We start from the raw sequence: 25,259 nt of genomic DNA on the forward strand, positions 1-25,259 counted from the left end.
GACCCTACGAGAATCTCTTCAAGTTCTTCCCTCCTGCCCCAGTAGCATCGGAGTTTCAGTTTGTCCACAGATGGCTTGATTGGTTGTTTCCTCTTTTCTTTTTGCTGACTCTTTGCTCGCTCTTGGAGCTGCTCCAGAGCTTCACTTAAAAGATGGGCACTTTTGTCATGGAGGCCTTTACAGAGGGAGGTGTTCCAGAGAGTATGATCGAACCTTTGAAGGTTTGTACTGCTTTAAAGGTGGGCAAGAGAAGAGTTGCATGAGAAATCAAGGATGTTAAAACATTTCTTTCTATGTCTTTGTGTGGAATAAACAGTTTAGCCTTCCCTAAGGAATTTCTAGTTGTCTTTTCTCTTCAGTAGTTAGGCTGTGGTGCTATTATATGATTAGGCAATACTGATTTGAGATGATACTTTTGTACTACGTACTTGGGGAGAAGAAAACTGTGGTTTAATGGTATCTCAGTATTTTTAGGGATGATAGAGCATTTTGGTCTGGATTTGATCAGGTTAGATGGCCAAACCTAAGACTGATTCACCATAGAGATGATTTAGCTAAATTAGAAATATATTTTTGTTTTTCTTTCTGATAAAAGGAAGTAAGTATTTCTTACAGACTTGCTTTTCTAGCGTGCTGGGAGCTGATGGTTCTCCACTTCCTTCCTGCTTATGGCAGTGCTGCTGTTAGGGAAACCAACTGTGTTTTAGGCTTTCGGCTTGGCTTTTCATGCCCAAGGCATGTGTGGTCCTGCTTGGGGCAGACTGTGGTTCCTGGTTCCCCCGCAGAGAACAGATATTCTTCTGAACTTCCAAATGCCTCCATGGGGGGGTGGGGGGTGGGGGGAGGGCTCAAAGAACTGGGCACAGTGTGTTTTAATTTTTTGTCTAGTCCTCTGGAGTAATTAAGTGAAGTATCATCCCAAGTCACTGAGTTCCTTGCAGAACATAATTCGGGTCTTGACTTGTGGCATCCAGACCCGTGGTGAACACCGTGGACCCACTTTGTGGCAGCCCCTTGTACTGCTCCTCATTGCACAGAAGTGCTCCAGACTAGAAGTGCTGAGATGCCAGTTTTTATTTCTAATCTGTGTGACCTAATACTTTATTTATAAAATCCAGTAAAAACAAATTGTAAAAATGAAGTTTAAAAAGGACCTACAAACAGATGTCCAAAGTTTTTATTATTAGGTTTAGCAGACATAAAATTATTTTGTTAAATTGCTTTAAACCTTTTAAAATTTCTTTTTTTTATTTTTAAAGATTTTATTTATTTATTTGACAGAGAGAGAGAGCAAGAGCAGGAACACAAGCAGGGGGAGTGGGAGAGGGAGAAGCACGCTTCCCGCTGAACAGGGAGCCTGATGTGGGGCTCGATCCCAGGACCCTGGGATCATGACCTGAGCCGAAGGCAGATGCTTAACGACTGAGCCACCCAGGCGCCCAGCCTTTTAAAATTTCCTACGTTGAGTTTCTGTAATTATCTCGTGGGCTAGTACCAAATAATTCACTGAGTGGCACTGGTTCTCGAACCACACCCCAAGGGATACTGCCTTACCTCTCCTCTTATCCTCTGATAGAACTCATTCTTGAATTTAGCATATTAGTGAAGCCAAGTGCTTTTGGGAAGGGCTGTATCTTGAATCACATTTGAACACTGTCTCCAGTTAGGCTATAGGAAGCACAATTTAAAATTTAATTAACATTGTAAAAATGGTTATTGAAGAATCAAGAAGCCAGTCTTTGAATTACACAAGCAACAGATCTGGAGCTATATGACTCAGAGACTTAGTAAAGTTTCTGAAATCAGTTCCTTAAAATCAGTCTGTTACTAAGATATGTGAGGAAGTAAATGTCTTTCCTCTGCCAACAAATCCCAGATAATGTGATTGCCTGCAAATAAACATAAGAATCAGAAAAACAAAAAACTAACCATCCTGGGTCCTGTATTCCACAAATCAGATTGTGCATTTAGCATTCTTAGATAGGATTATCAAGCCATTGCTCGAATCATAAACTTCTCAAAGTAGAAAGGCTTCTCTGAGGACCAGGGAATCCTTCCCCCCCCCCCCCCCCCCACTCCCCCGCCAATTTACCATAGCTATGACCAAACAGTGAGTCTGTCTTTAGTTCTTTCCCTAAACAGAATTGAACGTAATGACTATATTAGTGTCATCAAAACTTGGCTTGGTTTTGAAGTTGGGATGCTTAAATTATTGTGTTGGGGATTTTAAATTTCACTTACTAGTAGATTTTGTAATTTAATTTTACTTGTTTAACAATGAACAAGTGTAGTATTTTTATTAACTCATTATTTTTTTGAATTTGAGCTTCATTCTTTCTCTAAATTGTATTTAATGTTTACTTTTCAGGAATTACCCAACTCTGTCTTTCTGGTGATGGAGGTAGGTAGTATATGTGCTGTTTAATTTACTTCAAATTCCTTTTGAAGGAATTAGTATGTACTAATTGGTACTAATACTAATGTACTAATTTGATTAGTATTTAAAGTGGATGGTAGATTATTATTTGAAATTTTGAATTAATAAAGTCCATTTAGTGACTTAGATTCTACTTTATAAGTAATATATAATTTAAAAATTTGATACCATAATTCTTATGTTTTTCAGACTAGATTTACATTATGTAGAAACTCTTTAATTAAAATTAACTGATCATGAATTGAATTAATCTTGAATCCGTTTCCTTATTTTAATTATTTTTTCTTTCACGTATCAGTACTGCAATGGTGGAGACCTGGCAGATTATTTGCAAGGTAATTTTTGTTTGTCTGTCAGTGTTCAATAAAGATAGTACTGTAGTCTGTTTAATCCTGAGAGTTACTTCTGAAATAATGCTGACCCTGTTTTCTGCACTTGTATAGAAACATTCAATAAATATTTGTGTATTTGTTTGTGATCGCTTTGCTGACCAACTGTTGTTTGTTGTGGTTTTATTCCTAAACTTGTGTATAAGTGCTTCCTTCATGTGTCCCTCTTTCTGGCAGTGTTTGAGAGATGGGTCCTCTCCCCAAGAGAGAAAAAACCATATGGTTCTCTTCTTCAAAAGACTCTCTGGGTTACCAGCAGTGAGCCTTTAGTCTCTTTCATTTCTTTCAAAATAAAAAAATCGCAATGCAAAAATATATCTAAGAATGTGTTTATTAAGTGAATCTTTCTTGTAAATTAAAAAGTTACAGAGGATTAAATAAAATTAACATTGAAATTATTTCCTGGCAGAGGTGAGATTTTAGTACTAGATGGTGCTTGAAATTCTGTATCCAAAATGTATATACACAGGATGGATATAAGACATTCAGATCAAATTGTGTCTCCCACAAGAATTTTTTAAAATGGTGTTATGAGGCCAGCATCTCCTTGTTCATCCCTTAAAATGCAAGGGAAATATGCAAAAAATATCTCAACCTCTAAATAGATCATGGCCGTTGAGGGTGACCCTAACACATCAATAGGTACACTTATGAAGGGTGTGGACAGTTCACGAGAACATATTGAAAATGTTCAGTTTCACCTAGTAATCAGGGAGTGCAATTGAAAGTGAGCTTTTAAAAATCTTTCAAGTATAAAATATTGCTGACTTTCAAAAGCTGCGCAGAAATTAATAGGAAGAACACTGGGAGTGTTGCCCTCAGCCCTCACCTGCGGTGGGTGAAGTGGCCCCAGGGCGCAAAGCTCCTTCCCTTCCGTGGCCGCGGGCCTGGGCACACAGGGGACAGCGGTGACCCCAGGACGGCGACCCCACGGATGCCACATGGTCCACCACCAGCAGAGCTCCTGCGGTCCATGTACATCGGCTGGCCAGCCAGGCACTGGAACTGCCACCGCGGAGAAGGAGCAGAGCGGGAGTCCGGTTCATCCTGAGCGGGGAGATTGAGGCCCGAGGGGAGCCGAGACCCCGCCTGATCCCACGTGTCCCTGTCCTGAGTGGACCAATTCTCCTCGGCTCCTGCTTCCTCTGCGGCGTCCCGCCTGCCCTGCCCACCGTGGGCCCCTCCTGAACCAGCACACCTTAGGGGAGGCACCAGACAGAGACAGGATTTGGAAGCTTGGTTTTTGGCTAGCTGATTGTTGGGGAAGGAGAGGAGGGAGTGAGGGAAGGAAGGAAGGAAACTTACTACGCCCCCCAATTAAAGAAAAATTATGAATAGTTGAAGCTCCGTAGTCCCACTCCGGTCCTTACCCTTTAGAGACAACCTTTACCTTGAATTTGGGAGTTTATTGCATGTGTAGTTTTGTGTTTTTCCCAACCAAGTTCTTTTTTTTAATCCTAATTTAGTAAATCTTTTCTTTTTTCAAAATGTTATTTACTAGTAGATAGAATGCAGTGAGACAGGCACTTTCATTGACCACTGCTGGAAAGAAGTTCAAGCTAGAAAACACCCTGCTTCTGCCTTCTCAGTCAGCGAATCTCGAGTTCCTTGATGTTCTCAGTGATCCGGGTAAAAGCACCTTTTCCCCTGGGGTCAGACTGAGTGGCACCCTATCAGTTCAGTGCCCTCGTTGGAATATCAGTTTCCCTCATTAACAGAAGTTGTCCTCACCGATGCAGGCACTGTTACTGGTGTCGCGGATTTAAGTCAGCTGTGGCAGCAGTTTCGTCCATTATGTTGAACTCTGTATTTGATATTCCAGAGCACTAGTGTTAGAACAGGAGACCCAAGAGTGAGTTTACGAGCTTGAGTGTTGGAGTCAGACAGACTGGTTTACAACAGTGTCCCTCTTCACATCACTTAATTGCTGTGGTTTTGGTCAAGTCCTTGAACCTCTCCCTGGCCCCTCTCTGCCACAGTCCTTAAAGGAATCCCTTGTAGTTTGAAAACACTTGTAAAGAAATATAAAAGAAATCTGGGCCTCAAGGAATTTTCAAGAGTTAAATTGTTCAGTAAGGTGGCCACCAACCATATGGGGCTACGGAGCTCTTGAAACGTGGGCCAGTCTGAAGATGTGCTGCAAATGTGAATATATTTGATTTTGAACACTTCAAGGAAGAAAAGGATTATATTTCATTAAGGCTTTTATGTTGATTACAAGTTGAAATCGTTTTGGACGTATTAGATTAAATATATATTATTTAAACCTGTTTCTTTTTTGTTTTTAAAATGTGGCTACTACAAAATTTAAAGTTATGTAAGTGGGTCACATTATATTTCTGTCGGAGAGCATTATATCACAACAGGATCATTTAGTCCTTTTATTTCCTTTGATAAGTAAAATGCCATTCACATTTTCAAAAGAAAACAAATTCTGATTGGCAAGTTTTAAAACATCTTAAATTAATTAGCAAGTAGTACTTGAACATGGATTCTAGCAGAATTCGTTGAGTGTGGCAGCTGCAGCTGAGCCTACTCCCTCTGGGGAGTAACTGGCTCAAGAATTCATTTATTTGGAAGAGTTTTGATGTTGGCCATGCCTTTAAAATACTAAGTTTTTAGTGTAGCAAATTCAGTTTATGGGGTTGTGATGAGAAGTATGCATTCCATGTTCATAGAACTATGTGAATATTTACTACAGTTTGTGTCCCTACTCCCTCTGGGCTAACTTGCTCAAGAATTCATTTATTTGGAAGAGTTTTGATGTTTGCCATCCCTTTAAAATACTAAGTTTTTAACATGGCAGATTCAGGATATGGGGTTGTGATGAGAAGTATGCATTCCATGTTTATAAAATTATGTGAATACTTACTACAGTTTGTGTCAGAAACAGATTACACTAGATCATTCATTTCCCCCCACAAGAGGAGTGTTAGAATTTGGACTCAGAAGCAAATAAATTTTAAGTATATTCAATTGTCATGGGGCAAAAATTCAATTTCTAAGCAGCTGCAGTCATTTAAAGTAGCCCTAGAATGAAAATGGAAATGAATGAAATGGAAAACCGTCCATTCTAATTTTTGCAAAGTAACTTAAGTAAAACATTACAAAAATAAAGATCTAATCATTGGTTTGACCCACCCACAAAGATCTGGAAGAATATATTCCCTATTTTTAGCAGTGTTTATTTCCGAGGGATGGCATATGGAAAATACCACTTTTTTTATGTTTTAGTGTATTTAGATTACTTTTTTGTTTTCACTGAGCATCAAGAAAAGAGCCCCAAAGAATTAAAAAAGTAGAACAGAAAGAAGTATTTATAAAGCATGGGGATTTATCTTCTTTGAAGATGTTAAGGACATAAAATGTCATTATAACGTGTCTAAAATGATTTTAAAGCTAATAATTTGTTCCAAGGGTAATATTACTTTGGTCTTCTTAATTGCATATTGAAAGGTTATATAGAACATATTCTAGAGTTTGTATGGGCAGAAGTATGTTCACAAAGGATTTAGTAGATAGGGTCATGGCTATTAAATCCCTAATGTAGTTCAGGAATCACACTTGTGGCTTTTAGATTCATTGTAATAAAAAGTTTATCTTTGTGTACTAACTGTATTTGAATGGTTATTCTGTGCCAGGCTTTTTCTAAAGTCTTTATTATTAAAGGCGCTATCTTGTTTGATTGTCACAACAGCCCCATGTGGTTAGTCTGTTTCCAGCTTTTTCTAGATGAGGAAGTAGGCACAGAGGGTTCATCTTCCAGGGTCACACAGTAAGGAGGCAGAGGAGCTGGGATTTGAAGAAAGGCAGCCTGACTCCAGATCAAGCTGTTGACCATTACAATATGCCCCACCAGACACACAGACACACTCTAGTGGTCAATGATGACTACCCTCCGATAATGTCCATACTGTCTCTTCATAGTAGTGAAAACAAGTGTTCCTTCTTAAGGGTGTCTAGCGATGAGAGTGGTGGGGCAGGAATGTTGCAGCAGGGAAGATGAGGGGAGAGCCATGTGGGAGCACAGACCCCTCATAGCTGCAAGTGGTGGACAAAGGTCCCAGTCCCCATTGGTAGACCCCACCTGCTTTTAATTTGTGCTCATATAATGGCAGCGTTGAAATATGGACATATATCCCAGATATTTGGCTCATAACAAGGGGAACTTATATTTTGGCTTGTTGAGGGGACCTCACATCTGCTGAGTACCTGTTGTGCTCAGAGTCACGTGGGCACCTTCACCAGTAAAATACGGGAAAGGAAAAAGACCAGCGAAAATGAGAGATGCAAATGTAAGTCAGTTCTCTTTACAACAGATCCAGTGAAGCGTTTGAGGTGTCTGATATCTTTTCATAGACTTAAATTATTAGAGTAAAACAGAAAAAAAAAATGTGACTCCCAGTTCCTCACTCCCTCTATGTTCTTAACTCAATTCTGTTGATGGGAGACGCAGATGGTATTTGATTTTGTGTGCTTAAATATTTATGCGATTCCTTTTCTAACAGCTAAAGGAACTCTCAGTGAAGATACTATTAGAGTGTTTCTGCATCAGATCGCAGCTGCCATGCGGATTCTGCACAGCAAAGGAATAATCCACAGGGATCTCAAACCACAGAACATCTTGCTGTCATACGCGAATCGCAGAAAATCCAACGTCAGTGGTATTCGCATCAAAATAGGTAAATGGCCATGCAGTGTTTTACGGAAAGGACAGTCTTGAGATTCCATAGTTTTAAGAAAATTTTTGTTCAGCTTTGTTAGAATGATGGGTTTTGTTGGTGCGCTTTTGAAATGTTCATTGAGTTCAGCAAGGTGCATTTGGATATGGGAACCCTTTACATTACTGGCAGCCTATCCTAAATCTCAGGACCGAGGGGCCCATGCTAGGAACTCCAAACACGACCCCCAGCAGCAAACCCTATCCTGCTTCTCATACATAACATGATGTTTTATCATCATAGCCGCAGTTGAATAACCCGGGTTCTTTACAGCCCATGGGATTTTAACACAGGGGATCTAAGAGACCATTTAGATCAGCCTTTCTTTTTCACAATTATTTGAAGCAGTTTGTAATGCTAGGTATTTTTAAAAGCTTTTCTTTAAAAATAAAAAAAAATTTATTTTACCAGTATTTAAAGAAATTTCTGGAGGCGCCTGGGTGGCTCAGTCGGTTGGGCGTCTGCCTTCGGCTCAGGTCCTGATCCCAGGGTCCTGGGATCGAGCCCCACGTTGGGCTTCCTGCTCCGCGGGGAGCCTGCTTCTCCCTCTCCCTCAGCCCCTCTCCCAGCTCATTCTCTCTCTCTCTAAAATAAATAAATAAAATCTTTAAAAAAATAAGTTTCTGATTTTCTGTATGTTACATCTGGATCTGGAGAAGGAAAAAAAAGGTTCACATTCTGTACCTGGCACTGATATTTAGTGAGAGCTATATTAATGAATCATTTATTGCAGTTAGCATTTTCTCTCGCAAAGCTTGGTGCTCGCTCCCTGATTACAAAACTGACAGAACAGTGACTTGTACAGTCAGTGATCACTACCAGTTCTTAGCCTGTCGAAACTGAGGTAGAAACCTTTTTCTTCGGCAGACAGACTTACTCAATAAGCTGCAAATTCCTGACAATTCCTTTGTGCCCTCTTGTGTCTTGAAGGTATGATCTATGTGAAGTGTGAGTAAAGGTATCCTTTGTTTTTCTCCTTTTTATTTTGTGAAATAGCGGATTTTGGGTTTGCTCGTTACCTGCATAGTAACATGATGGCTGCAACACTGTGTGGGTCCCCAATGTACATGGTGAGTGGACTAGTTTTTGTCTTTGCCTGTGTATAGTACGGTGCCTTTAGCACTGGAATTTCAGTATGATGCTGGTTTCCAATTAAGATGTGATTTTGTGTATAGCCTAAATTGTTTTACTGACACTGATTATATTACTGATAGTGCTATAAGTCCTCTTTTGCTTTAAAATAGTGGACTGTAGAAGTCAGTCACTTTTACCCATTAGTTAAAATTTTTTTTTAGAGTAGGCTCCAGGGGCGCCTGGGTGGCTCAGTGGTTAAGCGTCTGCCTTTGTCTCAGGTCATGATCGAGCCCCGCATCGGGCTCCCTGCTCCGCGGGAAGCCTGCTTCTCCCTCTCCCACTCCCCCTGCTTGTGTTCCTTCTCTTTGCTGTGTCTCTCCCTGTCAAATAAATAAATAAAATCTTAAAAACAAAAACAAACAAACAAAAAAAAAACAACAGTAGGCTCCACACGCAGTGTGGAGTCCTTTTAGTTTAAGTTTTTTTTTTTAAATTAGTTATTAATGGTAGAAATTCCCTATTAGATTAAATTGAAAACACAAATTGATGAAGCATGGTCATGCTATCCTTGATGTGTAATATTAGGGAAGACTTTATTTTTTTAAAAAACTCTCTTGGGCATTTCTTCATCTCTAGGGTGAACATGCTCATCTTTTGCATGTTATTTCTCTTGACAAGATCCCTGGATCATAGGTTTTCACTTAGTGTTAGAGGTAAAGCTGAAAAATCTTAGTTCTCCCCTTCATCCTTCCGTATGGATGTTGTCATGTCTGAAAAGGCAGAGGCTATGAAACTTCCCGAACCAATGTGAAGCATCAAGCCCGGAAATAGCTTAGTTCTGGAGCTTCAGAATTCTGCAGAATAAATCCATGTACCTATCTCAGTTCTAAGTTTAAAATGGGTTTATATTCAGTAGGGATTTCCTCTGACCTAAATCAGTGAGAAGCTTACTAGGGATGACAACTAAAAATGGTATGCCTGGAAAATAAAGTTTACTGGCTTTGAGCGTGTTGGACATTTCTGTTTAATGTTTGTCCAGATTATTGGTATTTTTAAAAAGCAGCATCTAGTGAGAAGAGGTGGGAAAAGAGCTGTAAGAAAGCAGAGAAAACAAACACCTTTGCTTTTAAGACAATCCTTAATTGTGTTTTCATCATAGTGTGTGTATTATTTTAAAAGCTTTCAAATGACAGGGAAAACGGAGGAATACAGCAAACACTTGTGTACCTATTTTCCATGTTTAACAAAGGTAACATTTTCCATGTGTGCCTTGATCTTTTTTCTTTCTAGAAAATAAAATATTTCAGCAAGAGACCAAGTCCTGTAAACCTTTCCCTCTTTCCCTTTCCCACTGTTCTACCCCAGAAGTAACCTCTGTCCCGTAGCTGGTGTGTATTTTTATTATAACCTTAATACCCTTACTGTATTGCTGTCCACAGTAATATATAGAAATGTTTGTTTCTATCAATTGCTTCTTTTCATGCAACGTTGTTTTGAGATTTACCAGTAAATACCAGTGTGCGAATGTGGTTTAAGTTCACAGCAGGATCATCTGATTAGGGAAATGTCACAGTGTGATCTCATTTTAGTTGTTTTGTTAGAAGCATGACCTTTACCAGTTAATTTATCAATATTAGTATGTAAGTAACATCATGCATGTGTCTGGAATGTTTTTATCCCCAGGCTCCTGAAGTTATTATGTCTCAACATTATGATGCTAAGGCAGACCTGTGGAGCATAGGAACAGTGATATATCAATGCCTAGTTGGAAAACCACCTTTTCAGGTAGCCTGAATCTTTACTTCTGTGCTTGGTTTTGGGATCTTCTCATTTCACAGTTGCCTTTGACTTAGAAAACGGGGAATACTTTGAAAGCAGTGTTTTTGGTTGCCTTGTGATTTGTTTTGATTTTGTGAGCCAGAACAGCTTTTGCTTTTCCTTTTTTTAATCTGCCTTCCCTTTGTAGTTGGCCTGGGCATAAAGCCCGTTATATGTTTGCCAGGCTAGTGACAACCAGCCGGGGTCAGGACTGACACTCTGGTGGGAAATGGTGTGAACAGTGATGTTCAGCGCTTCCTGCTTAGCTTGGTTTGGGGGTCCCTGCACTCCACGTGCGGGCTAGGCCTAGGCTGGGAAGATCACCGGAAACCATCTCCAGCTTCCTATTCCTGTCGCTGCTGGGTGAGAGAGGGTTGATGGTTTAGTTTTTATGCACATTATTTGGGGTTACTCTTCCCTCTCCTCGGCTCCCCTCACATCCGATCAGAAAGAGACCCTCTAGAACGAATCATGGTGATTCCTCCTGAGTTCGTACAGCCCAGTAGCAGAGAGGTTTTTTGAACCTGAAAACTGGAACAAAGTCAACTTATCTCTGTAAAAAAGTATATAAAATCAGTGCCCCAGCCATTTTAGACACAATTTCTCAGTCCAGTTGGTTAGAGTGGCGGCCGAGGGGCGGCTTCGCTGCTCCAGCAGTTCTTACCGTCTGGGCGCCACCTGGTGCTGGGTGCCCGGGGAGGGACTGAAAGGCAGGCTCGCGCTTCATTCTCTTCCTTGCACCCTTGGCAGTCCTAAGGGAAAATACACCCTGATTTTCCCCAATAAAAATGTACTTGTTGCGTGGGCTGGGTGACCTCCGGAGGAGTGGTTCTTAACTCTTCCTAAGTTTCAGGCTCCTCTGGGAGGCTGACCTCAGCAAAGAGACCTTGAGCCCAGATACGCAGAGTTCACACACAGTTCCAGAGGTATTTAAGTTCCTGGTGCCCATCTGTGTCTCCTTCCACAACCCAGGACTTTCTTGGTTCATAATGTGTGCTCTGTAGCAACCCTGTGAGCATGGATCACATGATTTGAACTTTCTTCCCCATTGTCTAGGGAATAAAACCTTTTTTTTTTCTTTTTTTTAAACAGGCCAATAGTCCTCAAGACCTAAGGATGTTTTATGAGAAAAACAGGAGCTTAATGCCTAGGTAGGTGTTCGGTTAAGCTGGGTTTTATTGTCTGTAAATGCAGCATTATGTGAACTGTGTTACCGATTTCCATTCTTGAATCTTTATTCAGTTGACATTAATGTGAGAACATTCATTATAACAAAATCAGAAAATTACTGGTGCATCATAGGTGCCTGGGTAGTGCTGTACCTTTTTTTTTTTTTCTTTTTTAAAATGTAAAGTGTATTTAAAAGGAAAAAAAACTACAGAAGTTTTACATGTTCTTTGAGGGGAGGGAGATGCAAACAGAACAGATGTGCGTGAACTAGGAGGCCAGTTCCTCCCTTGGCCTCCCCTGCTCTCTAGGATAACACATACTGGCTCTGTACCTTATGTAGATATTTATACACACACATTTACATATTTATGCACACATATTTCAATACAAATTACATCATACTTGACAAAGTTCTGCAACCTTTTTTTTACTGTACAATCTACCTTAGACATCATTTTAGTGACAGGATATAGAGAACTACCTCATTCTTTTAAGTGGCTCATAGAGTTCCATGGCTGGATGTATCATATTTTGTTTAATCAGATCCTTGTTTTCATTTTTTGGTTACTCCAAACAGTGTTTAGTGAAGTTTGTGTGTGTGTGTGTGTGTGTGTGTGTGTATGTACACTTCTGTGTATTTCTTCAGGATAGACTCCTACAAATGGAATTGTTAGACCAAAAGGGTTGCTCTCCAAATTAGCTAATGCAGCAGTACAACAGAGTGCTTGTCTCCCCACATTTTTACCAACACAGGAGGTTATCACACCAGGTGCCTCACAAACAGAAGAGGACCAATTAGCTCTTCAATTTGCATTATTTTCTTTACTGGTAAAGTTGGCACTCTTTCATTTGTTTATGTCCTTTTGTAGTTTTTATTCTGTGAATTGCATGTTCCTATTAGTCATTTTTCTTTTGGTTTGTCTTTTTCTTGGTGGATTTTAGGAAGCTGTATTGTTTCTCACTTGTATTTGAGCTGTGCCCTTTTCCAGACAGAATTGGAGGTGGCTCTTCTTCTAATAGAGAACGCTAGCAAATATTAGTGCCAAGTTGAAGTTGTGTTAAAACTCAAGATTGTGCTTGTGAAGTGCTTCATGCTTGCAGATATTCAAACAGATAACAGTAATAAGCACAATGCAGGAATCTTCCCGAATGGATGCCCTTTCTCAAAGGCAATTGCTTAATGTTTTGTTTTTTGTTTTTGTTTTTCTCCTATAAGGCATGACGCTTTACCAAGATCTTCTTGGTATAAAATGTATTTGCAAAGCTGCATATACAATTTCATTTACCATAATGAAGGCAAAAATCATGTAGTTAATATGTATAAACTCACCCACTTAGAGTTGTTTTCTTCCTTTCCCCCAGTATTCCCAGAGAAACATCACCTTATTTGGCTAATCTCCTTTTGGGTTTGCTTCAGAGAAACCAGAAAGACAGAATGGACTTTGGTAAGTAATAATTTCAAATTTTGTATGCTCTCTAATTTTATTTTTGTGTATCCCCCAAAAATTATTTTTGAATGATACTATAGAGTTTTCAGGAGAAAATTAAAGTCAATTTCTTTCTCTCTCTTTGTCTTTTTTCTTCCCTTATTTTGTAAATATTTATTGACTGCTCACTATGTTCTAGGTGCAGAGGATAGAGTAATAAATAATAAAGAAAATCCCTGTCCTCATGTATTCTCGTGGGGGAGAGGCAAACAAAGGATAAATGATAATCACGCACCATATAGAAGGTGATAAGTGCTGTGGGGAAGAAGAGGGAAGGGAAATGCAGGTGGGGGAGGGATTGAAAGTTTAAGTTCTGTGAAGCCCTTTCTGAGGAAGTGGCCTTTGAATAAATACTTGATTGAAGGACAGCAGCATAGTGAGACAGTGGGCGATGTGCATGTCTGTGGGAAGAGCTTTCCAGGCAGAGTGAACAGCCAGTACAAATGCTCAGGGCTGGGAGTGTGCCATGTAAGCTGGAGGAACAGTTAGAAGGCCAGTTAGAGACGTGGGCTTTTGCTCAAAGTGTGATGGGGAGAATGTGAGCAGAGGAATGATAGGATCTGACCGATCTTTAGAAAGGAGCATTCTGGTTGCTTGTTGCCAACAGACTGTGGAGAGGGGCAGTGAGGTAGCCAGAGCACAGAGGCTGGGGGACCAGTCTGGCGCCTACAGCAGTTACGCCAGTGGGAGATGAAGGGGCTTAGGCCGGAATAAAAGCCACAGAAGTGGTAGGGAGTCCCTTGAATTCTGGATCTTTTTGGAGGTAGAGGCAGCAGTATTTACAGATGAATTGGATGTGGGGTGTGAGAGAGAGAGAAGATTCAAAGATGCCTCCAGGGTGTCTGGCCTGGGCACGTGAAGGAGTAGAGTTGTTGGTTGTGGACATGGGTGAGGCTGTGTGGCTCGAGCAGGCTATGGGGCAAATCAGGTTCAGCTGGGACCTGTCAAATTGAAGACCCGCGTTCAGCGTAGGGGTGCGGATACCCAAAGGGCACCTGGAGTTCAGAGGAGAGGTCTGGGCTGGGGATGTATTTGGGAGAAGATCTGGGAGGAAGGAAAGGAGGAGAAACACTCCAGAATCCTGGTGGAAAAGTCCCTGGCCTCGAAGATGGGGTTTCGGGAGACAGGGAGGGGAGCTCCGTGGCAGTCTGGTTGCACGGCTTTAGGGCTTTAGGAGAGCAGGCTCTGGGTGCTCCACGAGGCCGTGATTTTAGATTTTTACATTCAAAAGGTGAATCACTGATTTTGAGCCTTTCTTCTTTTTATAATATAATCATTTAAAGCTAAAAATTTCTAAGTATTTTAACTTAACACAGTCTATTTTCAAACAATATTTTACCACTTGTCGCATAATGAAAGAATTTGGAATGCTTAATACTGTAGGGATTATCCAGTTCCTGAAGGTTTTGAAAGAACCTTTTTCCCTGAAATTGTTTGGGTCTCAGCTCCTCTTTGGGGGAGAGTTTGTTACTTGTTCTTATCAATCTCATGTAAGAGATTGTTCTTCTCGATCTTATTCGTACCAGTCATATGTAAAAACAGCACTACTTATATTTAAATGTCAGACCAGAAAAACCATAAGACATGTTCAATGAAAATGCTTATTAACCTTGATCTTGACATTTTTAGAAAAAAAAGTGATGTCTCCTGTAGTAATTCGTTGTAATAGTAATAGAGATTTGCAAAAACTTAGTCGAGAGTTTTGGTGTGTTCGTGTGTGTTATGGAAGTCCGCATAGGCTTCTGGATAAGACAGACCAGGGTTTGAATTCTAGTCCCTCAACTTGCTAGCTCTTTGACATCGGAGAAGATACATGGCCTTTATGTGCTTTATCCTTGTCCGTAAAAGGAAGATAATGCTGTGCGTTAAGTTTGTGAGGATTAAATAAACTGTTATGTGAAGCACTCAGCTTGTTGTCCTAGCAAATGTCCTCAGGAGACAATAGGTCCAGAAGTTTCCATATAAGGGACAAGGTGAAATAGTCTGAGTATGTATTTTCTTAAAGTTTCGTGAAGTTGGAACTAAATTTCAGCACATGTACTTGGTAAATATTTTTATCTTTCAGAGGGAGAAATTAAATTGAGAGTTGCCCTGTAACCATGAGAAATAGGGGTCAATACTGAAACAACATATTCATCGATAATAGTTTTAAAATGATAGATCATATCAAGCATTTGTATATTTTCCATACCATAGCAGTTGATGGAGGATGTGGTTTCAGAGCATTTGCATTCAGTTCTTTTTATATCTTTTTTGTTTTGTCCCTATTATGTCCATTGCAAAAATTAGCATAAAAAATCTTACATGTCAAACTAGCATTTATGTGTACGTATATTAATTTTCTAAAAATGATCTCGGGTAGTAAACTCATGTTTTTCTTCAAAATCCTCCACATTTCTATTCCTTAGCAAATCTTGTAACTGATATTTACCCTGAGTGGCTTTTGGCGATTTATTTCAGTGAGACTCATGGGACCGTTCCGAGCAGAAGCTACTTTAGACTGGCCCTGAGTTAAGCTTTTCCTGATCTCGTATCACCTCATTTAAACCCCCATCGCTGGTATGGTGCTGCCCTCCTTGCCTGCTCTGGGAAATTTACTAGCATACAGCTCTCAGACTTCATGACCCAGGAAATTATCTTTGTGGGTTTTTAAAGAAATAATGAAACGGGGAGGTAAAGAAAGTAAAGTACACAGGAAGGTAAAGAAAGTCATGAATGGCCATGTCCTCGCCGACTTACTTATCTTTATCTTATTAGCAGCCTTACTGTGTAGGTTTTATCCTCGGTGGACAGCCAAAGAAATTAAATCAGACTTAACAGATTTAAAAAAAAAAAAATGTGAAACCAGCTGCAGGAATATCTCTTCTGGGATAGAAGGATGGAATTTATTGTATAACTCAGCGGCCTGGATTGCCTCGTAGGACAGTTATCCATAGCTGGGCTTCCCCTACGCGCTTAGCAGGGCTGGCACAGGTCCCAGAACACGTCTGCCTCGGTTGCTCGGGGCCTGTCGCCTTGGTAACGTGTGTTTGCAAAATTCACAATTATTATTTTAAATTATAATCTGATCATTTTGTAGATGACTTATAAAAATCATAGGCTTTTACAGTGGAAGGAGATGGAGGCTACATAAAGAAGTTAATAATAATTATGGTCTCAAAGACACTGTTAAATACATCGACAAGATTAACCTGTCTGCTAGTCAACCTCAGTTTAAGGGTTGCATTCTCCTTTTCTCATTACAGAAGCGTTTTTTAGCCATCCTTTTCTAGAGCAAGTTCCAGTGAAAAAATGTGAGTACCCATTTCTTTGCATTTTTACTTGAAGAGTGAAGGCAGACTTAAGGGAAAATTAGCATTTTGTGTCACAAAATTAATTTTTGATTGTGCTTCTCAAGATTTCGTTGAGCTTTTCTTCAGTACCTGTAGCTTTATTTATTGAATTACACAGTCATTTTTTTTCCAAATCCCAGTTGAAATAGTTGTAGTAATTGCTGCAGTTGTAGTTTTACCCCTGGGAGCTGTAATAAGTAGGTGAATGAATTTTTGGTCAACACAAAGATGTCGTAGTTTCAACAGGTTTTCTATTAGACGAGCCGTGTAATTGCTCTGCAGAGTGGCGTCTCTCTCCATCTGTGCTTCTTCCCCCAGCCTGCCCAGTCCCGGTGCCCGTGTACGCTGGCTCTGTCTCTGGAAGCTCCTGTGGTGGCTCTCCATCTTGTCGTTTTGCCTCTCCACCAGTAAGTTTTGGTTTTACTAAACATGGTTTCAGAGTTAGTGCTATTGCCTCTGTTCGTAAGGGAGCCTGCCAGTGCATTGTGGATGTCCTTTTGATGTGCACTTACTAGTGCTGCTGCGGTTTGGGCAGAGAGCACGATTGTTGAGTCAGATGGACCTAGATTTGGACCTCTGCCCTTATGTAGCTAAGTGTGCTTTAGCAAGAAATGGCACCCCTCTGGGCCCTTTTCCTCTCAACAGGGAGTACAGTACTCTCACCTTTTCATGCCCTAGGGGTTGGGAAGGGTGATATTTGCGAAGAGTACCCATCACAAGTAGATAGGTTATAACTGTTTTCTCTATCATCACATCAGTTTGGATATTTATTGTACATAGACTTTCCAGTGGTGGTGAGTGACCTCTGAGCCACATTCTTCTGACTTCAGTTCCCATAATGATGGCTACCAGCCCTTCAAGAGTTGCTCCACACCAGCCTCTTCCCTCCCCTGGGCTTCCCAGGCCGTTTTCTCCATGGCTTTCTCCCCTCCAACCTAAGTGCTTCTTCTAGATCCTGAGAATTTCTGCTCCACTCTCCCAGGGTTTTACTCTGCCCTTTTCTGACCCTTTCCCCAAATCTCTGTTGCAGTGTGGGTTGTGACCTTGAGGCTTTTCCATCAGCTGAAGGTCCAAGGGCTCTTGTGTCAGCTATTGTGAATATTTTCCAGATTAGCCTGGCAGACATGAATTTCTTGAATTCTGCTGGCAGAGGGTGGGGCAGTGATAAAAGGAGGTGATTGTATAATTAGCGGGTTCCCCTCAGAGAGGTTAAAGAGCATGGGGCTTGGGAGCTTCTGCATTCCTTACTTGCCACATTAACCCGAACAAACGACTTAATCTCTTTGAGCCTGTTTCTCATATGGAAAGCGAGTGTAACTGACCTATTTCATAGGGTTTTTTAAGGATAAATGAGCAAAAGCACTTTACTACAATGTCTGGTACCTAGTACTCAGTAAGTGGCAACTGCTGTTATTATTCATTTCAACGAAAACCTAACAGCCCATAGCTAAAGCAGATGCTGAAGCAGCCGATCGCAAACAGACGAGTCCTAAAACTGGCAAAAACCCTTTTTGCCTAACCCTGCAGACTTAAACCAAGTTAGAGAAAGCAGATGGGCTAATAAGACATCATAGTCCCATGAATTAAAAAAAAAAATAAAAGGGGAAAAAAAGTGTTGTGGATTTCCTGCTTCAGTCTGGAATATAAGAAAACCCTGGATTTGAGTGACTGGGGAGAAATGCAGAGGAAGTGTACCAACATGGAAAGACACTTGGCTTTATTTGGAGCCAGGCACAACTGACTTCAGTGCTGCCCAGGCTGCTTGCTCACCCTTAACTTGGAGCAGGTCAGTTCCAGAGCTGAGCCGTGGCTCCTTCATCTGTAAGGCAAGCTTCATGAAGCTGTGCTTCGACAGCAGCCCGAGTGGGTACTTGATAAACTGTAGCTATTATTATGAGGTCTATATTTGATACTGTGAGACATGATATGAAAAGCAAAGTTTATGCTTGAGAAAGGAACCACAGGGAAGAATCTAATTATGAGAGAGATGTGGGAGAGAGCAAGAAGAAAGGAGCCTGTTTGTAGAATGACCAAGGAATGAGAAAGAGAGGGTCCGGTAGGAGGGACATTGAATTGGAAATTGCTTTATCTGGAGAGAGCGAGTTGGGGTTTTCTGTTGGGTGGGGTAGCATTGAAAGGGAGAGCACACAGAGCTAGGCTCAGGCTGCTGGGGAAGAGACGGAGTGCTAACAGGAGTTGAGGACATGCCAGAGGGATAGAAGAGACATATTTAGATGCTAAAAACTTTGGTGGGCAAACCATTTTTAGAAGGCTTTTATTAAAAGCTAATGCTTGGGGCGCCTGGGTGGCTCTCAGTCCGTTAAGCGTCGAACTCTTGATCTCAACTCAGGTCTTGGTCTCAGGGTCGTGAGTTCAAGCTCTGCATTGGGCTCCACGCTGGGTGTGGAGCTGACTTAAAAAAAAAAGAAAAAAACTGATGCTTGAAGTGAAAATAAAAAGTGAAAAAAGAAAGCTGGGGAATAAAAGGAAATCCAGTATGTTTCCAATTTCCAGATAGTGAGATATGGGATGGTTTAATAGGCCTTGCTTTTAATGTAACCTGCCAAAAATAAGATAATTTTATGTATGCATCCCCTTCCTTCCTATGGCTGGAGTAGACTTTCATATGGAGGGTTGATACACACAGTCATGCACATACAACATTCTCTTTTTTTACATTCTCACACAAATATCCAGCTGCTACTTGATTCCAGAGAAATCTTTGAAAGGAAAAAAAAAGTCCCAATCAGTCTTTGAGTTATGATATTGGCTATAGGTTAAATGCTATTCAGATAGTATTTCTTGGACATTTCTTGGTTTCATTACATTTATTAGACACCTAGTTTCTATAAGGTTCTGTTTAATACTGATGAATGAAATGACCAGATCTCTTACATTAAGGAGTTTTTCATTGAGTTTTGTGGAGAAGAGGTAGGTAAAGCAATCACTGTTGGTGGAAGCATATGTGTGTGTCTCTTTATTGCCTGTGGGAACATGAATGGGGAGCATGAAATCAGACCAAGAACTCAGGAAGGCTGCTCAGGGGAGGACATTGAGCAGAGTTTTAAAGAAAGACCTAGCAAGGTGAATTAGTAAAAGAATGGCATTGTAGGCAGAGATATCCCCATTCATGAAGTCATGGAAGCATGACCCACTGAAAGTATTCTCTAACCCCCCGGGCCCACTTAAATTTGTTAGAAGTAAGTGAAATTTAAAAATTTGTTCCTTAGTCATGTTAGCCCCATTTCAAGTGTTCAATAGCTGTCTATGGCTAGTAGATCCATGTCTCCATCATTGTTGGAAGTTCTGTGGACAAGGCTTCTCTGAGCAGTCCAGGCTGGGTGGATGCAGAGAGCATTGGTGGTGTGGGGAGGGGTAGGTAAAGCTAGAGAGGCCGGGAACTGCTATATCCTGATGGGATTTGGCTGTGGTGAGCCATCTGAATGCTTTTAGGTGGAGGTGTGCTATGACCCGCTGTGTGTCTTAGCTCGATTCTTCAAAAAGCAGGGTGGAAGGCTGGATTTGAGACTAGTAGAGAGTAGAGTGGTCTCTCTATCAGAGAAAAGAGAACACTGAAGACTATCGCACCTTTCTTGTTTTGCTTTTGTTTTTCTCAGAATGAGGGCCTGAGTTCGTTCATTTTGTTTTCTGAGAATGAGGGCCTGCGGGAAGGTGGGGGCCAGGTGAGAGAAGGGTAGGGTTTGCCGAGCCTGGAATTGCTTGAACTGGGGACCGAATGGATGGATGATGGTGAAGTCGCGCAGTCAGGGAGTGTGGGGAGGAGAGCTTTGGAGTGGGGAGGTGGTGAGTTAGTCCACGCTCACCGGAGGGACCTAGGTTGTAGAGGTGTGGTGGTACCCGGAGGGTGAGAGTGGTCGCCAGGGTAAGTATAAAAATGTGGGGGGCAGAGGGCCCAGGGTGGCACCGTGGGGAACTCCACCCTCTTATCCCTCTCCTTTAAGGGACAAACGAGAAGCAGTTACCCACAAAACAGACTAAGAAGCAGGCTCACTGAATGAAGGGGTAGAGTTGCAAGAGTGGTCCGCAGTGCAGATGAAACGGAGCTCGGGTAACTTTAGGAATAGAGCACGTGTCCACACGACTTGGCAGTGGGAGTGAATGGTAAGCCTGATAAAGACCATCTTATTGGACAGTTGAAGGCAGAAAATGATTATGGTGGGTGAGCAATACATAGGAGGTGAGGAGTTTGAGTCGGTGAAGATTGATGATTTCGAGAGACATTGTTAACAAGTAAAGAAGTGAGAGAAGATGGTTAATTAAGAGGACTGCAGGGATTTGCGGTGTGAGAAAATGGAACGTATTTATGTGCGGAGGGGAAGAAAGCCAGAGGAAAGGGAGAGGGTGAGAGCTTCAGGACAGGGGGGAGCTGGTCCAGGTCTCTGAGGAGGTGGAGGGGAATAGACTTAGAGCGCGGGTGGGGAGACCAGTGAGGAGACCTCTTCCGCTCAGATGCTGTGGGTGCAGACAAGTTTACTTGAGAAAGTGCCTGCCTAAACCACTGGGAAGAAATTGTGGAGTTAGATGCTTGGAATCACATCTCAGCTTGACTGCTTTTTGGCTGTGTGATCTCAGGCAAATTTCCCAAACTTCGGAGCTTTGTTTATTTATATATATATGAAATGGGTTTCAGAACAGGACTGGTTAGGGAAGACGTGGAAAGTTCTCAACAGTGTCTAGCCCATGGTAGACGGTCAGTCCTGTTAGTCTTTCCATTGTCCCTTCGCTTTATTACCTTGACACATAAGGTCTCTTTAAAAAAGTGATGAGGGGAGTGTATGTCATTTGTCTGTGTCTCACACACACACACACACACACACACACACACACACACACACACACACAATAGGAGATGGGAGACAGATTTCATTGCACCGTGACAGTCAGAGGAGCGCTAACAGTGAATTGGGTGTTTAAGATTGGGGGTTTAAGTTTAAAGGGCATTGTGTAGTATTTTTCCTTTTCTTAAATAGAAACAGAGGTTAAACAGGGTCATAGGGGACTTAACACAATAAGCTAGGAAGTTCATTGTTTCAGAAAACCATTGTGTAATCAAGACATTTAATTACAGGTGTCACTTGAGTCCTTGAACTAGACAAATGCCAAAGGACATGTAACTGCTTACATCTGAGTATTTGCTTATATACATTTTGCACTGCTTTCCTTTCCTTCCTGTCCTATCGCCTGCAAACCCACTCCTCCCCCTAACAAAAGAGGAACAAAAGGAACATACCCACAACCTGTAAGGTTTTCCAGATCTTTCTTTCTGTGAGTGTACATAAATCTCTATACTTGAATGCAGTTATCCTTATTGATTTATTTACTTTTTTACAAAACATGGTCTCTTGCTTTCCTGTTTATAATGTTTTCTTCATTGGAAGTTTAAAACTTTTTAAAATGTGTGCAGGATGTCATTAGTCTAAAGTCCCTGGACATTGTGTTTTGGTCATCAAGTGAAGAGTTATTGAGCACCTGCTTTGCTAGGCCAGGAGCCAAATCTGGGACTGTTGAGATGATAAAAACACCCCTCAGAAATTTTAGGAGAGGCAGACGTGTACATGATAAGTGGTATGATATATTTTTAAGTATCATTTTTGGAAAACATTTTAGAAGTCTTTATACAAAGACACTTTAAACTGTGCTTTTCTAAGGGAAAGATTTTCCAAAGAGATTTTTTTTTTTTTTTTGGAATTTTAAGATGGAATTGAACTTTATGCCCACTTGTATGAAGACAATATTCCTTAGTCGAATGGCTATTCTGACGTGCATTTTATTATTAGGCCAGTTTTAATTTTATGTTGTTAATTTTAGTCCCTTCCAGATATGCAGCATATTCAGGAAGAAAACTTATCCTCCCCACCATTGGGTCCTCCCAACTATCTACAAGTGTCCAAAGATTCTGCCAGTACTAGTAGCAAGAACTCTTCTTGTGACACGGATGACTTTGTTTTCGTTCCACACAACAGCTCGTCAGACCACTCATGTGAGAATCTTTTCTACTTGTACACATTATATTTCTTAATTTACTAGCCTAGCATTTATTTTTAACTTTTATGTCATGCTCTCTCGTGTAGGCCACCTTTTCAAAGGGGGCGCTTTATTTAGTTGTTTGAATTCCCAGAACTACCTACCTACGTTTTAGCTCTGCTCAGTCACCTTCTATAAAGCAGTAACTTTGGATTCTGAAGGTAGATGAAAAGTTTGCAGGAAACGATCTCCAATTCTGTTTGTATCCACACAGAAATAGAAAAGTCAGCAGAATGAGAGAAATTAAATTTAAGGAAAGGCATGAAGGGAAGACCTCTTTTGCAAAAACAACCTAAGAGTCAAGGGAGTTTAAAACCAGTCTGGAGGCCCTTCAGAAGAGACTGGCATGAGCTCAGGAATGAGTTTCATAAATATATGGGAAGAATTTTTATAAAGGAAGCAGAATCCAACTTGACTAAATATGGTCAGGGCTCTAAGGAATGGCGAAGGGCACCAGAAAACCTACAAAAAAAGAAGTTAGACAAAACCATGGAGGAAGAAGGAACTGCGGTTTGGTTGCGAAGGAACAGGATCAGAAAAACCAGAAATTGGGTTCCTTCAATAATTGAATAGTATCAACTTGACCATGTGCAGGTGCAGATGGTTGGATAAGTTCGTATCAAGAGGTCTGTGGAGTGGTTTGTCAGATTCTACAGCTGCTACTGTTAGGCATCATGCTCGTTGTTGTGAGGGCCGTCATCCCCAGAGCAAGCGAGCCTCGGGGTGTATCAGCTGGGGCAGGGGGAGCACGGACAGAGCTGCAGGGGCACGTGGGGTGGTTCACCACCGGTGCTCCGACAACTGGGAGTTACCTTTAAAAATCCAGAATACAGTGGTTTTCTTCTATTTTAAAAAAGGAATTAAAATGAAAAATTATGCAGTATTTCAAGCAGGAAATAATACAGCAGATACTCAAGTCCACCACCGTTCTAATTTTATTTATGTCAGAGTTTGGCCATGTTGTTTCAGATGTCTTTTAAAGATGTAAAATGCTACACAGGTACAGCTAAAGTCCTTTTCCTCGTTCTACTCTTGCCAGAGGTAAATTCTTACTGTAGATTTTTTTAATACTTTCACAGATGCCTGTATCTATAAATAACATAACAGTATTCTTGTGTTTTTACAGTTTTAAGTAAATGGTATAAGGAACATTTTTATAGCTTGGTTTTTTATTCATTTTTTTGCTATGTATCTAGCTACAGATCTAGATATATATATGTAGTTTATTTCAATATCTGAATTTTGTAGTACATTAAACCACAAGTTTATCCATTTCTCTGCTGGGGGTTACCTGGATAATTTCTATCTTTTCACTATTCAAAATGTATTGTAACAGATGTCCTGTGTCAGAGTTCCTTCCACATGGATACTCTAGAAATGTTCGACTTCAAATCTTATGGGGGCGCCTGGGTGGCTCAGTCGTTAAGCGTCTGCCTTCAGCTCAGGTCATGATCCCAGGGTCCTGGGATCGAGCCCCACATCGGGCTCCCTGCTCGGCGGGAAGCCTGCTTCTCCCTCTCCCACTCCCCCACTTGTGTTCCTGCTCTCGCTAACTCTCTCTCTCTGTCAAATAAATAAATAAAAAATCTTAAAAAAAAAAATCTTATGAAATATTGGTACAGACAAGTTGTAGGCAACTAATAGTCTCTGCCGTGCTGCCCCAATGGAATAATGGTAACTTCTAAATACTTTTTTTTTTCATCTTTAACTTTACCTGGAGTTCACTTTTGTAGATGGAATAATGTAGGGATCTTATTATTGAATATTCTGTCCTTTCTCTACCGATAGGCCGTTCCAGATTTGTCATATCACGTTTACATAAAGAATTGGGTTTGTTTTAAGGTTTTCTATTTACTCCATTGGTCTATTTGTATTATAATCATTTTTAAACACATTGGGGTGTGTGTGTGTGTGTGTGTGTGTGTGTGTGTGTGTGTGTGTGTGTGAAGGAGAGAGAGAGAGAGAGAGATTGTGGGGAGGGGTGATGGTAGAGAGCATTCTAGTATTCTTTGGAATCACCCTGGCTACTCTTGACCCCTTTTGCCCATGTGTAGTCTAATTGCAGCTTGACAAATCTTACAAAAAACCATTTGGGGATTTTGATGGGAATTGTGTTGATTTTAAAGACCTATACAGGGACAGTTAATGATCTTTACAATATTAAATTGTCAAATCAAGAATATGTGTTTCTCACAAAACAGGATCATAGGGGAAGGGAAGGAAAAATGAAATAAGATAAAAACAGAGGGGGAGGCAAACCCTAAGAGACTCTTAACTCTAGGGAACAAACTGAGGGTTGCTGGAGGGGAATTGGGTGGGGGGATAGGGTAACTGGGTGTTGGACATTAAGGAGGGCACTTGATAGAATGAGCACTGAGTGTTGTATGCAACTGATAAACCACTAAATTCTACTCCTGAAACTAGTAATACTATACCTTAACTAACTTGAATTTAAATAAAATCTTAAAAAAAAAAGTATGTGCTTCTCCACTTACTTAGGTTTCCTTAATGTGTTTTGATAGATATTTACATTTTCCTACATAAAGGACATTCACATCTTTTGTCTTATTCTAGTTACCTTTATTTTTTGTCCTTGTGTAAATATTGTATTTGAAATTTTTTTTTCAAAAATGCTCCTGTCGAGGTCTTTGTGCTTCCAAATCTCACGTCTTTTCTCAGTCTTCATCTTTTTGATGTGTTTACAGCATTTGTTAGAGTTGGCCACACCCTTCTTATTTTTATTTTTTTTAAGATTTGTTTATTTGTCAGAAAGTGAGAGCACAAGC

The 25,259-nt window shown here is 40.8% G+C and overlaps 1 protein-coding gene across 4 annotated transcripts in view; it reads left to right on the plus strand.

Moving 5' to 3' along the window:
• The window catches only part of ULK2 (unc-51 like autophagy activating kinase 2), an 83,591-nt gene that overhangs the window by 12,703 nt on the left and 45,629 nt on the right, over positions 1-25,259 (plus strand). For all 4 annotated transcript variants that reach the window (XM_025864058.2, XM_025864060.2, XM_073881786.1 and 1 more), the window contains exons 4-13: positions 2,369-2,401; positions 2,736-2,772; positions 7,335-7,508; positions 8,544-8,617; positions 10,305-10,406; positions 11,532-11,590; positions 12,972-13,054; positions 16,342-16,389; positions 16,747-16,835; positions 22,258-22,429. In XM_025864058.2, the coding sequence (XP_025719843.2) occupies positions 2,369-2,401; positions 2,736-2,772; positions 7,335-7,508; positions 8,544-8,617; positions 10,305-10,406; positions 11,532-11,590; positions 12,972-13,054; positions 16,342-16,389; positions 16,747-16,835; positions 22,258-22,429 (871 nt within the window). The remainder of the gene's footprint in view (positions 1-2,368; positions 2,402-2,735; positions 2,773-7,334; positions 7,509-8,543; positions 8,618-10,304; positions 10,407-11,531; positions 11,591-12,971; positions 13,055-16,341; positions 16,390-16,746; positions 16,836-22,257; positions 22,430-25,259) is intronic.

This window comes from Callorhinus ursinus, unplaced genomic scaffold (genome assembly GCF_003265705.2).
Source record: "Callorhinus ursinus isolate GAN/ISIS: 27379988/994484 unplaced genomic scaffold, GSC_fseal_2.0 scaffold43, whole genome shotgun sequence".
Classification (NCBI taxonomy): Eukaryota; Metazoa; Chordata; class Mammalia; order Carnivora; family Otariidae; genus Callorhinus; species Callorhinus ursinus.